The following is a 14,063-nucleotide window of genomic DNA, read 5'->3' on the forward strand; positions in this document are numbered from 1 at the left end:
ATATCCCCCCCTGCCCCCCAGGCCAGCCCTTGCCCCAGGCAGGACCCCCCAGACCTGCTGATCAGGCCCTAAATACAGGTTTCTCTAGAGGCACTGCAGCCAAAGGCTCCAGTGAGAAACACAGAGCTACATAACAAGAAGGGGATGAAAAATATTGCTCAGCAGGTGGAGGCACATGGAGGGAAATAGCTGGGTCCTGGGATTTGGTCCCAGCATTGCCTACCTAAAGCATTCAAAAGCAGCAGAAGCATTTTTGAGAAGAGCCTGGAGTATGGCCCAGGTGCCACCCTCTGGCCATGCCTGTTGAGGTTTATGCCTCCCACTTCCCATCTTCTCTCGCTGCTGTCTTCAAATCATCTCTTTGCCCACTTCCCATCTTCTCTCGGCTGCTTCATGATCTTGGAGGAAACCTTCTCCCTGTGGTCGTTTAGTATCCTCAGGTTCCTGAAGAACAGGTACCTTTCCACCCTGGGGGTGGATGAGGTAGGAAGGAGAGGGTAAGTCATGGTTTAGAGGACAAGTCATGGTTTGAGAGAGCTGTTGTGGAAAAGGGGAGATTGCTGTGAACAGCAAGTGAGTGGGACCATTTGTAATGGAGACTTTGCCTGTGGAGGGTCAGGCTGGATTAGGAAAAGGTTCTTCCCCCAGTGGGTGGTGGGGCACTGACCAGGCTCCCCAGGGAATGGGCACAGCTCCAAGGCTGCCAGAGCTCGAGGAGCATTTGGACAACCCTTTCAGGGACAGGGTGGGATGGTTGGGGTGTCTGTGCAGAGCCAGGTGTTGGACTTTGATAATCTTTATGTATTCCTTCCAATTCAGGATATTCTATGACACTATGGAAGTCCCAGGCAGCATGCTGCTGGTGGTAGGGCTGGGATTGGTGGTGGCTAGATTATTGGTGGGTCAAGACAGCGCATCAATCTGCAGCTTCTCTGGTGAGAAGACAAGAATTGTGGTGCGTCACAGCAGTGGGAGAGGATGAAAAGACAGATCCACCACCTGTGCCTTTACTGGGTTGCCAAAGGTGTATTCCAGACAGGCACTGGGGCACTGGGCTGAGGGCAATGCTGGAGGGTGAGCTGCATCAACAGGCAGCATCCTTCATCCTCTTCACTGGGGCAAGGACTGCTGGCCAGAGTACTTTGAGATACACCTGGAGCCAGCCAGGTGAGAGAGAACCCCTGGAGCTGGGAACCTGCAGGCACGGCAAGCAGAGAGATGGGACTTGTCCCATCCAGTCCCTGGATGTATCCAAGGCCAGGCTGGACGGAGTTTGGAGCAACCTTCCAGATTGAGGAAGGGGAAAGAAAGTGGCTGCATGGCCAGGATAAGAGAGAGGAGAGGGCACCACTGAGGATATCCCACCCCAGACACCCATGGATCAAGCACAAGGCAGGGACTCAGGGTGCCCTCCCTGCCACACCTGGGAAGCCAGACAGGCAGTGGCTCTGCCAATGGCTCCAGTTCTTCCCCAGGGCTGGAGATCCCATAAAATAGGAAAATAACAGCCTGCCCACAGATGTGAGTCAAGAGGGAAGAAGCAAACAAATTAAAAGGCACAGGCATGAAGGTCTGGTCCTCCTGGTGCTCCCTGTGGCAATGGGGCTCACAAGACTTGAGTCCTGCAGCCCTGTTGGCTCCACCAGCACTGTGTCACCCTGAGCCCACATCACCAGCAGACATCGCTCCTGGCTATCCTACAGCCTCCTCTACTCTGAGTTTTTGCTGTGGAGAGCAGCCCTCAGGGAAAGACTGGGATGAGCACAGTGAAAGTCGAGCCCAGATCCCAACGGTTTGCAGGGTCCTGGGAGGGAATCTAAGTTTTACACTCAAGAATGGTTTGATAAAACATTGCAGGGCTGTTAATTTGCGTTTGCTGAGAGGCGTCTGCATACCTCCCAAAGAGGAGAAGCGTGCTGTAGTTATTGCTGTGTGGGGTAGCTCCTGTCAGCATTGGTTATGTGGGGTTGAAGGAGCTGTATCTGTGGGGGGTTACGAGTTTATGAGACCTGGAAATCATGGGGTGCAGCATTTCCCTTTCCTGTTCTCCTCCACCCCTCTGGGATATGAAAGGCTGTGGCTGAACCAACTTCCCAGTTCCCCTCAGTCAGCTCAGGAGGTTTGGATGGGGAGAATGTCTGCCCTGGCACAGCCATGTGTTATAATTGGCATTGGAGGCTTGCTGCAGTCTGCAAATCATCTCTTTGCACTGTTCTTCCTGTGTGAAGGGGGGTCCCTCGCGGCTGGGGCTCCTGCAGCAGCTCATCTTCCCACCCCAGCACAGCTACAGGCAACTCAGCCCTCAGGAACTGTGTTGTGGAAAATTCCCCCTGTCCCGCCCTGGAACTGTGCCCCCATGGCACCCGTAGGAGCACCAGCACCCTGCTGACCCCCATGGGAGCTGGGAAAAAAACCAGGCAGTTTCCCAACAGTCACAGCTCTTGTCCCTCAGGAGCACACCAAAGCCACTCCGGGTCTCTGGGGCTGTGATATACATTAGAACAGGGCTGGTCCCACATCCTGGCTTGGCAAATTCCTGCAGGCAGTATGAAGCTTCAAGGGTTGGGAGGCAAATGCTCTCAGAGCAGGGGATGTAGCTCAGCGGGAGAGCGCTTGCTTTGCATGCAAGAGGCCCTGGGATCAACCCCCAGCATCTCCATCACCTTTTGCCTCCCCGGACTCCTCCCTGCTGGATGCAGGGCCGCCAGAGTCCCTTCAAAAGGCCCTCGGGATTCCTCCTGGCATGGCTGCCCTCGAAATTCCTCCTCAAGGCCGTGGCTGTGCTGGGAAAAAGCACAGCCTCAGCTGTACCCTGAAATACAAACTGTAGGGCTGGGGAGGCAAAAGGGGTGCAGCACTCCAGATTGTTGGTGTAGGGGTAGATGTCTTGCACTTTTGCAAGAATTCCTGAGTTCAACTTCTGGATAAACCCTCCTATGGATACAACCCCTCTTTTTTGTGGGAACCCCTCCTTTGGATAAAGCCCTGGCTTTGGAGACAACGCTTTGTTAGATCAGCTCTTCCTGTGGGACTGCATGCCTGCTGCTCTTTGCTGACCAGGTGTGGGATGATCAGTCCTCGCATCCCCCAGCTCCCGGCAGACAACATCCCGCAGGGTGGCTGTAGCTCCTCCCCTTCAGCCAACTGTACTTTTGGCACATAAGAACCCAATTCCTGGAGTGCCAGGAGAACGTGCCCACCCAAGCCGAGTTACGGAGGGGATGTAGCTCAGTGGGAGAGCGCTTGCTTCGCATGTAAGAGGCCCTGGGTTCAATCCCCAGCATCTCCAGTTGCTCCGGGTGTTTTTTTTCTTCCTCCACGAGGCGGCGATGACGAACTCCTTTTACATCAGGTTTCCCCCAAAGCGATTCCCTGCACTATGGCTGTGCCGCCCATCCACGTCCGAAATGGCAGCACGGACCCCACGCTCTGCCGTCCCCCACTGCCCCGATAGCCCCTTCCCCACTCAGGAGACGACCAATCCTGACGACGGCTGGGCTATGTCAAGCCCCCAGTGTCCCCTGTGCAAGGCAGAGTGGCCCCACGCGTGCCCAGAATCCAGCGACGAGTGCCCAAAAAAAAAAAGGAGGGCTGGTCGGGGATTTGAACTCGGGAACCTCTACACACCCTAAGCCTAAGGCCTAAGCGAGAATCAAACCCCCTAGACCAACGAAGTAGATCCCTTAGAAAGTACTGCACTCCCAGCTTGGCCGGGACACCCCGGATGTCTCCCCCACTGTCTGGCAGATGATGGCCAAGGGGTGAACATGCTGCACTTGAAATCCAGCAGGGATTCCCTGCACAGGCTCCAAGCCTGCTCACTGCCATGGGTTTTACCCAATGCCCAGATACCCACTCCGAGAGCGTTGGGGTGCCCTCGCTGGGGTTCCTGTTAGAAGCTGATATGAGAAGGTCATTGGCATCCAGCGCAGCCCCGCTCCTCTCTCGGGAGCAGCCAAATGCCCCAGGCAGGGGTTGTGATGCCCCGGGGCAGTGACACACCCGGGATTCTCCAGGTTTTGCAGACCCGGGAGAGGTCAGTAAAAAGATACTGAGGGGAGTGGTGTGGGGAGGTGGAACAGTTTCCCATCTTACTGAGTGGATGTCCCCTCACCACCCTGTCCCACATCTCTGGGACAGCAGTGCACCCCACCTCGTTGGTCCAGCTCCCAGAAGAGGTTTTTGGCACCACTAACCCTCCTTCCCAGCTTCTCCTCCCAGCACCGATGTACAGCTCTAGAGGCATCCCAAGACTTGTGGGGAAGGAAAACAAAGTGCTCCAGTGCCCTGCGGCCTCTGGGCAGGGTAGGGAAAGAGTCTTGGGCATTTCCACACAGGCTGGTGGTGCCAGGAGGCAGCGCCAGGCCTTTCCTAGGGAACTCTGGCAGCCCTGCATCCAGCAGAGAGGGGTCTGGGGAGGCAAAAGGACATGAAGGTGCTGGGGGTGGATTTCAGGGCCTCTTGCAGGCAAAGCAAGTGCTCTGCCACTGAGCTACACCCTCTGGGCAAGAGCAGGGAGGGGGCCCTGGGATGCCCATGCTGGAGTGGGGAAACATTGGTTTGGGGTCCCCATTCTGGGCTTATCATCTTGAGCTGATTTAGGGATCCAGACGTCAGAGACTTTGCCAGGGGAAACCTGCAGTTGTGCCAGGGATGAAACCATGTGGTGACTGGACAGGAGTGGAGTGTGCAAGGAGACATGTGGGGCCCTCATTGGATCACCCGGAGCTGACCAAGGAAGCAGCCAGGGCTGTGGGTGGCCTCGCACAGTGTGGGAGCAGGGAGGTGCCTCTTGCTGTAGCCACGAGATGCCAGATGCAGCACATGGGAGTCGCAGGCTCTGTTTCCTCCGTCAGTGGCCGTCGGCGGCCCTTGCAGGAGTTGGAATGGGCGGTGCTTTGTTGTGGCACCGGGTTGTGGTGTGGGGCATGGTGCAGAGGGGATGTGGTGTGAGCGGTGTTAGTGGTGAGTGTCAGCAATGGGCGTGTGTGTGTGTCAGGGGTGTGGGTGGATGGGGGGCGGTGGGGTTTTGGGGCCAGGGGCGGTGGGGGGAGTGTAGCGAGGAGCGTGGTGGGTGTGGGGGCGGTGGGGTGTGTGAGGTGTGTAAGGGGTGTGCAGGGTTGTGCGTGTGCGTGGTGTGGGTGTGCGGGCAGGGCGGCGAGGTGTGTGAGTGTGTGTGAGCGTGGAGCGCGGCGCTGTGGCAGCAGCGGGGACGTGTGCGGGGTGCGCTGGGGCAGAGTGGGGGGGCGGGAGGGGTGGAGTAGGCCGGCTCGTTGGTCTAGGGGTATGATTCTCGCTTAGGGTGCGAGAGGTCCCGGGTTCAAATCCCGGACGAGCCCTTCTTTTTACACCCGCAGCGCTGCCCCGACAGCCGGGCGAGGCCCGGCACCCGTGCTTACGCCAGGAGACACCGTGAGCCCCGTGGAAGGGGCTCGGGCTGCCTCCAGTCTCTAGGGCACCTGGCCAAGGAGGGACATCTCGCCGCGCATTTCCTTGCTGCCCGCCTTGGGCTGCCGGCAGGCAATCGCAGCTGCCCCGTGGCCACAGGCAGCCGCAGGGATTTCTTGTGGGCCATCTGGGGCTCTCTGGGGGCCCTGTATGCGTATGCGGAGAGCTCTGGAGCGGCAAAAGGAGATGGAGATGCTGGGGGTTGATCCCAGGGCCTCTTGCATGCAAAGCAAGCGCTCTCCCGCTGAGCTACATCCCCGTGCCAGCGTGCCCGGCCTGGCGTTCTCGTGCATCGGAGCAAATGCCTGTGTCTACTGCCTTGCCCTGCCGCCCAAGCTGGGGAAAGGGCCTTGAGGTGTTGGCAGGCAGTGCGGGTGCCTTAGGTGCCATTGGGCTAGGGAGGGGCTCGGAGCAGGGCGAAGAAGTGTGGCGCAGAGCAGGCAGGGCAGGTAAGGGCCAGAGTGGAGGCGTGGCAGGCCTGTGTCGGGCGGCTGCAGTGTCGGGCGGGCGGGCGGGCGGGCGGAGGTGGCGAGGGGGAGTGCGAATGGCAGGGCAGGGTGCTTGCAGTGGGTTGGGGTGTGGTGAGGGTGGGCGCTGGGTGTGTAAAAAGAAGGGCTCGTCCGGGATTTGAACCCGGGACCTCTCGCACCCTAAGCGAGAATCATACCCCTAGACCAACGAGCCGTGGCTCTAAATGTCCTGCTTCGTCCGCGTGGCCCGGGACACCCAGGCATTTCCGCCCTTCCCGGCAGGACGGAACGCGGTGCAGCCCGGGGGGAGCGCGACCCCCGCCCGGCGCACCTCCGCCGCTGTGATGGCCGAGAGGTGAAGGCGTTGGACTCGAAATCCAATAGGGATTCCCTGCGCAGGTTCGAATCCTGCTCACAGCGATGGCTTTTAGCCGGTGTCCGTAGTGCACGGGTCCTGCGTGGAGTGGCCCCGCTGTGGTGAATAGCGGTCATGTTGCAGTGATTTGTCTGTAACTCGTGGTAACCACAGCGATCTTGCTGATTGCAGCAGATTTTTTTTTCTTTATATATTAATTGGTGCTGGTGAGTGCTGCCATCTGGCCTCACAGAGCCCTTGTGCCTGGAGCTGTTCCAAGCACGGTAGGGCCAGTATGATGGTGTTTATCCAAGCCCCTTTCTGTCCCCTGGCCACAGATCGATTCAGTTAATGAGAAACTCCAGCTTGGGAAAGAGGCAACGTGCTGGCTGCTGAGAGGCTTTCGCTCTGCAGTGGGACGGGAAAGGGCAGGAAACCCTCAGGGTGTGAAGAGCCGAGCCGGGGGCTGAGGGCTGCAAGCAGACCGTGGGACCATGGCCAAGCTGGTGGAATGCGTCCCCAACTTCTCAGAGGGGAATAACAAAGAGGTGAGGGAGTATGTGGAAGGGCTGAGGGGTGGGTGACACCGGGCTGCGGACAGCCAGGTTTCCCCCTGCAGAGCGGTATGCACTGCTAGACTCTGCCATGCCTCCTTTGCAGTGCCATGCACCTTTCACCACTTGGCTGGTGCCAAAAATGTCTAAAGCTAGCTTTGAGTCCCTTATGGCACCTCAGTGAGAAGCAGGGACTGAGACCTCTTCCACCATTGCCAGCAGGTTGCTGTAGCACCAGCTCTGGGCTTGGTCTGGAATATTTCTCTGCAGAGAAACATTGCTTGCAGTTGTGCCAAAGCATACTGTCAAGGTTAATGGAGTCTGTCCTGGGCATCAGCCTTCAAGTGAACTTTGGCTCTGCCAGTGGCAGGAGAATTTAGCAAACCCAGCATGGGTGTAAAAACACAGCCTCCTGCAGGGAAGAGGCTTAGCAGAGCCAAATGCGTTGGGAAGCTGGCAGGTGGATGTATCCTCAGGAACAGCAGTTTATAGTGGTGCTCTGTGACATGCAGCAGCAGCCAGGTGTCTCTCCCCCACCACAGGGAGTTTGGGGAGCCAGGGTGCCCCAAACCCCCTGGATGGGAGTGGGATGCTTGTGCAGGGCTGCATCCCCACTGATCACGGCGTCATTCTCAACCCCATCACCAGTGGGAAGGGGAAGATCTGAGATGCCCCCTCTCTTGAAAAGCCATGGCTGTTGTATAGTCCCAGCCATCTCGGCCCCCTTGCTCCCATCTCTGCCCGGCAGGTGATCGATGCAGTGGCACAGGCCATCTCCCGGACACTGGGATGTGTGCTGCTGGATGTGGATGCCGGCGCCTCCACCAACCGCACTGTCTACACCTTTGTGGGGTCCCCTGAGGCTGTGGTGGAAGGGGCATTGAGTGCAGCCCGTGTGGCTGGGCAGCTCATTGACATGAGCCAACACTCGGGTGAGCTTGCGAGAGGTCCAGGGGCTGGGCTGGCACGGAGGGGACTGCCATACTGCTGGGACCAAGCATGGCACTGGAACAGGGACTGTGGTCACAGGCCCAGGCCTGAAAGAGTTTAAGAAGCATTTGCAATGCTCCCAGGCACATGGTGGGATTGCTATGGCTTCCCTGTGGAGGCCCAGGGGTTGGACTCAATGATCCTGGTGGGTCTCTTCCAACTTGGGTTAGTCTGTGATTCTATGACTTTCTCACAGCAATGGTGTCCAGTCTGTAAGAGTGTGCAAAAGTGTGTTCTCCCTCCTTGTCTGCTTTTTCTTCCCACCTCCCACTCGTATATCTGCCCCACCACCAGGTGAGCACCCTCGGATGGGGGCCTTGGACGTCTGTCCCTTTGTGCCAGTGAGGAATGTCAGCATGGAGGAGTGTGTCACTTGTGCCCACATCTTCGGGCAGCGCTTGGCAGCAGAGCTGGGTGTACCTGGTGAGTGGGTTCAGGAACCTCTCCACATTCCATCCCATCCTGCATGATTCAACTGTTGGAGAAAGTGCCAGCCTTGCCTGGCAGTGCTCACCCCCAGCTGTGTCTTGCAGTTTACCTGTATGGAGCGGCAGCACGGCACGAGAGCAGGAAAGCCCTGCCCTCCATCCGTGCTGGGGAGTACGAGGCGCTCCCTGAGAAGGTGAGCCTGGTGGTGGCACCAGCTGGGCAGACCTGACCTGTACTTCCCTGGCTTCAGGGAGCATGCTGGGGGCTGCCTTGGACTACTGGGGGCTACCAAGGACTACTTGGTGTAGTCCCTTTGCACCAAGAGGAGCTGGTGACACAGGTGGTCATGGCAGATTCCAGCTGGGGAGGGAGATGCCCTCCTTGCGAGGGTGGCATGTGCTCCTGGCAGTGCCAGCACACACACTCTCTTCCCTCCACTCCAGCTTGCAAAACCAGAGTGGGCTCCTGATTTTGGGCCCCCAACTTTTGTCCCCCGGTGGGGAGCCACAGTGACAGGTGCCCGGACCTTCCTTATTGCGTACAACATCAACCTGCTGTGCACCAAGGAGCAGGCTCATCGCATCGCCCTCAACATCCGTGAGCAGGGCCGCGGCCCCAGCCAGGTACATCAAGAGCACGGGCACACCAGGAGCACACCTGCCTGTCCCCACACCTCCTGGGCTGTGCCCTGAATGTGGCAGTTGTTGGCAGCCCGGGCGCTTGAAGAAGGTGCAAGGCATTGGCTGGTATTTGGAGGAGGAGAACATGGCCCAGGTTTCAACGAACCTGCTGGACTTTGAGACCACGCCGCTCCACACCGTCTACGAGGAGATCTGCCGAGATGCACAGGTGGGTGGCTTGGGGTGCCTGTTCCCAAGGGGGCTTCCCAGAGGACGTCTCCCAACGAGTTTCCTTCCTCACTGTCAGGTCAGGCTCTGGTTTCTCTCATGCTTATCTCAGCCAAAGTGCTGAATGGCACAAAACTCCCAGAAACTCATCAACTTGCTGCGAGCCCCCAGCTCCTCTGTTGAAAGATTTTCTGTGAGCTTCCCATGTCCTGGGAAGGGATGAGGACCACCAGGCTGAGGTAGTAGGGGCAGCAGGCCTCTGGGGAAAATCACATTTCTGATGTCCTTTGCAGGAATTGAATCTCCCTGTGGTGGGGTCTCAGCTGGTAGGGCTCGTTCCCAAGAAGGCCATTCTGGATGCAGCTGACTTTTACATCAAGAAGGAAAAACTCTTCATACTGGAGGAGGAACAGAAGATCAGGCTGGTAATGTGGCTTCTCTTGATACCAGCACAAGGGTGGGATCATGGGAGAGACACATCCCACCCCCCACCAGCCTCCCAAAGTGGCACTGAGCAGAAATTTGGGACTGCTCAGGCCTCAGGCATGGCATTTGTTTCCAGTGTGGATTTTGTGGGGTAGGACAAGCTGCTTTATTGAGCTGAGGATGCTGAGATGCATAGGGAGCAGGAACCACAACGTATGAGGATTGAATGTGGGTGGCAGCTGCTTGTCTTGCCTGCATGGAGGCCAGGAGGGGAAGGAAGTGTACCCAGGGCTCAAGGACAGTGTGTGGCATTATGGGAGGCTGTCCCAGGATGGAGAGTTAGCTGGAAAGGAGGAGACAAGCTCTGCTGTTCCACTGCAGGAGGGAGGGACTTTTCCAGCCTGTGGGGAACGTGCTAGATAAGAGCAAGCTAATGATTTATCAGTATAGCTCCCAGTCATTCAGAGGTGACGCCACACCACCCCCGAGTCTGAGATGGGATGGGCTGGTGGTGCCAGCTGTCCTCTCCCTGGGTGATGGCCCAGTCCCAGTGCTGACTCAGCCATGGTTATTAGCAGTGGGGAATGAGGATGCAACAGGACTTACGAGACAGGGTTGACGCAGTGGTGCTGCTCCTTGCAGGTGGTCAGTCGTCTGGGCTTGGACTCCCTGTCTCCATTTCACCCTCGGGAGCGCATCATCGAGTAGGGACTCACATCTCACTTCTTGTCATGGTGCCCATTCCTCCCTGGATGGGGGGATCCTGATGTCTGCATCCTGTATTCAGCTTGTTTTGGGAGTGGTGGCTGCTTCCAGCTCCTCTTCACAGCCTGGGGACATCTCTGCTGGGTGGTTGGGCAAGATCAGGGTGGTCCCTGCTCCCAAATGCTGATGGTTGTGAACACGGAGTGGGGGAAACTCCAGGTTGCTTCAGCAGGCAGTGGGAGCAGGTTTTGTGGCCAGATTTGAATGCTAAATTCCTTCCCCTATCCCCATGCAAAATTCACTGCCTCTGGTTCACATGCTGCGGCACCTGGTGTGAAACATGAGTCTGTGGGGGGAAAGGAAGGGAAATCCATCCACGAGTTGAAGTCCTTGTCACCTTTCCTGGGCCATGGCTGCAGAGGTGTTTCTGTCCCACCAATGTTGCTTGCATCAGCCCAACCTGGCTAATGCAGAGCAACTCCCACACCACCTGTGTTCTCCAGATGTTCCCCATGGGGCTCCCAGTCCTTATCCTGACCCTCAGGCTGGGTTTTAGTCCCCTGCTAATTCACAGGGCCAATGCTGGAGAGGGCAGTGCTGAGTCTGGGTGGTGGTGGTGTCCCTGCGCCTGGAGGGCTCTAAAACACCTGTGCTGCAGGTACTTGGTGGAGGCAGGAGACGTGGGCAGGGGGCTGGTGGCCAAGCCCCTGGGTGCCTTTGTGCGAGCGGTCGGAGCAAGGTCAGCAGCGCCAGGAGGAGGCTCCGTGTCTGCGGCTGCGGGAGCCCTGGTATGTTCCCCACACCAAGACAGAGGCCTGAGGGGCCTTGGTGTGCCAAGCGGAGCTGGCATGGTGGTAGCAGTGCCCACTGTGTCCTATTGGAGGATTTACCCTGGCAGGGAGCAGCACTGGGCAGCATGGTGGGGCTGATGAGCTACGGGAAGCGGCAGTTTGAGGACCTGGACTCCATCATGAGGAAGCTGGTCCCCCCTTTCCACCAGGCCATGGACGAGCTGGTGGCAATGGTGGATGCTGACTCGTGTGCCTTCAACAGCTACATGGTGAGGTTCCAGCAGAGGCATTCTACAGGGAAACAGGAGGGCTTTCCAGCTGGGAGGAGGGCTGGGATTGCTGTGCTCTGGATTCCTTAGGACCAGGGCTCTGACCTTAGAATCACAGAGTCATTAAGGTTGGAAAAGACCTCCAAGATTATCAAGTCCAACCTTCCACTGAGTACACCCATGCCCACTAAACCATATGGCAAAGTGCCACTTCTGCTTGCTTTTTGAACACTTCCAGGGATGCTAAAGCAGGGCCTGGGGAAGGGACATTGTCACATAAGGGAGGTTTGCAAGAGCATGGGAGCTATGGGATCTGCCCTGACACCCGATGCAAGGCACGATATGGGTGATGGCAGCAAACCTGCTTTTCTTTGCCTGCAGGAAGCCATGAAGCTGCCCAAGAACACCCCTGAGGAGCGGGAGAGGTGAGCTGGGCTGGTGGGGATTGGCTGACTGTGTGGGCACAGCCACCCAGCGCTCAACCCAGGGCTGTCCCTCCTCTCAGACGCACAGCTGCCATGCAGCAGGGGCTGAAGATGGCTGTGGGGGTGCCCTATGGCCTGGCAGAGAAGGTGAATGGGCTCTGGCCTGCTCTGAAGGAGCTGGCACAACACTGCAACCTGGCCTGCAAATCTGACATCCAGGTAATGGCCCCAGCTCACACACACTTGCCCTGCAAGGTGTTCCCTCATGTCCTGACCTCCAGGGTACATCTCTCCAGCTGTGCTTCCCAAACTGGCCAGTAATTTCCACCCAGTAATTCTTTGGCAGCCATTTCCCGAGAATACCAACAGATTGGAAAGCGCTGCATGCTGCTGGGTGGTGCAGGGCGGGAGTCGTGCAGCATGAGGGTCTGACCTGCTTCAGCGCCGTATGGTGGAGCTGGTTCACCAGGAGAGCTTCTCGCCAGCCTGACTTTTCCCAGGTGGGAGCCAAAATGCTGGAAGCGGCAGTGTTCGGAGCTTACTTCAATGTCATTATCAACCTCAAGGACATCACGGACGACAAGTTCAAGCTTGTGGTGAGCTGGGCCTGGCGGTGCAGCTGAGCGGTGGCGGAGGGGGCGGTGGTGGCCTGGAGCCCCTTGTGCCCGTCTGCCACCGGCGGGACACATGTGGTGCCCAGGGGATGGCTCTTCTGGCCTGTCGGGTGGCAAATGACTCATCTTGTCCCCACACAGATGTCACAGAAGGTGTCTGGGCTGCTGGAAGAGGCGAAGCAAGGCTCGGCAGTTGTGCTGGCACTGCTGGAAAAGCGGGTGGCCTGAGAAAGGCTTGGGAGCGCTCCGGGGGTTCTGCAGTGGCAAATACAGCTGGGAAATACTCTTGGCCTTGCTTAGGCTTGGCAAGGTATTCACCTCTGGAGGGCTGTGTGAAAAACACATTCACTCTCCTGTGAAAACTTAAAAAGTTTAATAAAGGACAATAGGAGACGAGAACCATGGAGCAAAGGTTCTTACGGGTGCATCTTGGCACTCAGCCAAGACCACACTGCCACCTTCGGGGATCCCCCTTAAATACCTTTTCCCTTACATCAGCCTGTTGCATATTCATAGACCCTTATGCGTATCCATAAACTAGTTTACATTTTCCAGGAACTATTTGACATGGCCCCACCTTTTTAGAACATGTGTGTTTCTTGGCTGTGGTTTTGACTCCTTCTCCTAATCACTTCCAGTTTGGGCCTTGGTCCATGCTTTCTTCTGATGGTGAGTGCTGATAGTTGGCATATCTAGAAGGTTTCCTCATCCTGTGTTTATTGGATATTATCCCATCCAAGCAGGCATTTTAACACAAGCATAGCTATTTCACTATGTCTAAGCTTAATTGACAGTAGAAATAGGAATTATATAACAAAGTTACTTTAACATCACACATATCAAATCCATTTAAATATTTGTGAAAAGTCAATATTATAATATATATCTGTAACAGCTGGTCTGCTCAGGCACATCCAGCATCATATTCCCTGGCCTTTCCCTGGACAAGGGGAATTTTTGCTGTCTGGTACTTAGACCCCAGGCTCCATCCTCCGATCCCTGGGGCAGAAGTAGACGATTGGGCTGGCAGTGTCTGGGACCACAGTGATCCTAACAGAAGGGATGGCAGGATCCTTGTAGCATTGCCTGTAAGGAGATCCCTGTGCATGAATACCTCCTGACCCTGTACAGTTCCTTTGTTCAGAAACCCCCATGAAACACCCTCCTACCCGAGATCTGGGGCAAGACCTGGCACAGTCCCTTTCTGCCAGGTGTCTTTCAGGCTGTGTGTGACAATTCCAACCCGTTGAATTGCCTAGGAAGGGAGAACTCCCAAACATGAGGCACCATCAGAGGTATTAGCAGGGAGATGGGGTGGGTTGAGATGGGAGAAATCCTACACCCTCCTCATAGATCCTCCAAGAGGAAAACCTGAAAATCAGGGCATCCAGCCCTGCCTCCTGTCCCTGTTGACCGAGTGTGTCAGCAGATACTGTGTCCTCCACCTGCACACCCTGGCAGCACCCTGAGCAGTGTCAGGCCCCCACACCCGCTGTCCCACAGCCCCGTCTGTGGGAAGGTCACCCCTGTTCCTGGAGACTGTCCAGGGTTCACAGGGAGCACAGTCAGGGTTCATAGTGGGGTCAGCTGACTCACTCCATCCCTCCATTGTCGCCGGGAGCTGGAATCACCGCCCTCCACAGCCTGTGTTTATTATCCCCGTGGGACCTTTGTGCCGGCTGGGAGCGGCGTGTTGACGTTTCTCGCATGCCCATGGTGAGGGCGCGGTGTCACCTCTC

The 14,063-nt window shown here is 56.9% G+C and overlaps 1 protein-coding gene and 6 non-coding genes across 7 annotated transcripts; 5 read left to right on the forward strand and 2 right to left on the reverse strand.

Annotated features, from left to right (window-relative positions):
• The first annotated feature begins 2,587 nt into the window (after window positions 1-2,587).
• Window positions 2,588-2,659, forward strand: TRNAA-UGC (transfer RNA alanine (anticodon UGC)). The gene has a single exon. It is a non-coding gene; the product is annotated as a tRNA-Ala (tRNA).
• Window positions 2,660-3,217: 558 nt separating this feature from the next.
• Window positions 3,218-3,289, forward strand: TRNAA-CGC (transfer RNA alanine (anticodon CGC)). Its single transcript has one exon. It is a non-coding gene; the product is annotated as a tRNA-Ala (tRNA).
• A 1,978-nt stretch (window positions 3,290-5,267) lies between these two features.
• TRNAP-AGG (transfer RNA proline (anticodon AGG)) lies at window positions 5,268-5,339 on the forward strand. The gene has a single exon. It is a non-coding gene; the product is annotated as a tRNA-Pro (tRNA).
• Window positions 5,340-5,635: 296 nt separating this feature from the next.
• Window positions 5,636-5,707, reverse strand: TRNAA-UGC (transfer RNA alanine (anticodon UGC)). Its single transcript has one exon. It is a non-coding gene; the product is annotated as a tRNA-Ala (tRNA).
• A 353-nt stretch (window positions 5,708-6,060) lies between these two features.
• Window positions 6,061-6,132, reverse strand: TRNAP-AGG (transfer RNA proline (anticodon AGG)). The gene has a single exon. It is a non-coding gene; the product is annotated as a tRNA-Pro (tRNA).
• Window positions 6,133-6,256: 124 nt separating this feature from the next.
• TRNAS-CGA (transfer RNA serine (anticodon CGA)) lies at window positions 6,257-6,338 on the forward strand. Its single transcript has one exon. It is a non-coding gene; the product is annotated as a tRNA-Ser (tRNA).
• A 429-nt stretch (window positions 6,339-6,767) lies between these two features.
• On the forward strand, window positions 6,768-12,552 carry FTCD (formimidoyltransferase cyclodeaminase). Its single transcript, XM_054278387.1, has 14 exons — window positions 6,768-6,821; window positions 7,576-7,759; window positions 8,112-8,240; window positions 8,351-8,439; window positions 8,690-8,869; window positions 8,958-9,095; window positions 9,388-9,519; window positions 10,163-10,224; window positions 10,884-11,013; window positions 11,124-11,285; window positions 11,667-11,710; window positions 11,791-11,929; window positions 12,211-12,306; window positions 12,466-12,552. The coding sequence occupies exons 1-14, from the start codon at window positions 6,768-6,770 to the stop codon at window positions 12,550-12,552; spliced, it is 1,626 nt and encodes a 541-aa protein (XP_054134362.1).
• Window positions 12,553-14,063: the final 1,511 nt, after the last annotated feature.

This window comes from Melozone crissalis, unplaced genomic scaffold, assembly GCF_028551555.1.
Source record: "Melozone crissalis strain CALT ecotype California unplaced genomic scaffold, PUWL_Pcris_2 ptg000023l_1, whole genome shotgun sequence".
Taxonomy (NCBI): Eukaryota; Metazoa; Chordata; class Aves; order Passeriformes; family Passerellidae; genus Melozone; species Melozone crissalis.

Excerpts from the sequence above, each read along its gene's own strand:
- FTCD (XM_054278387.1), top strand. The coding sequence starts at position 6,768 with ATGGCCAAGCTGGTGGAATGCGTCCCCAACTTCTCAGAGGGGAATAAC. Across the intron at positions 6,822-7,575 it reads CAGAGGGGAATAACAAAGAG|GTGATCGATGCAGTGGCACA; the intron begins GTGAGGGAGTAT and ends TCTGCCCGGCAG. Across the intron at positions 11,286-11,666 it reads GTGCCTTCAACAGCTACATG|GAAGCCATGAAGCTGCCCAA; the intron begins GTGAGGTTCCAG and ends CTTTGCCTGCAG.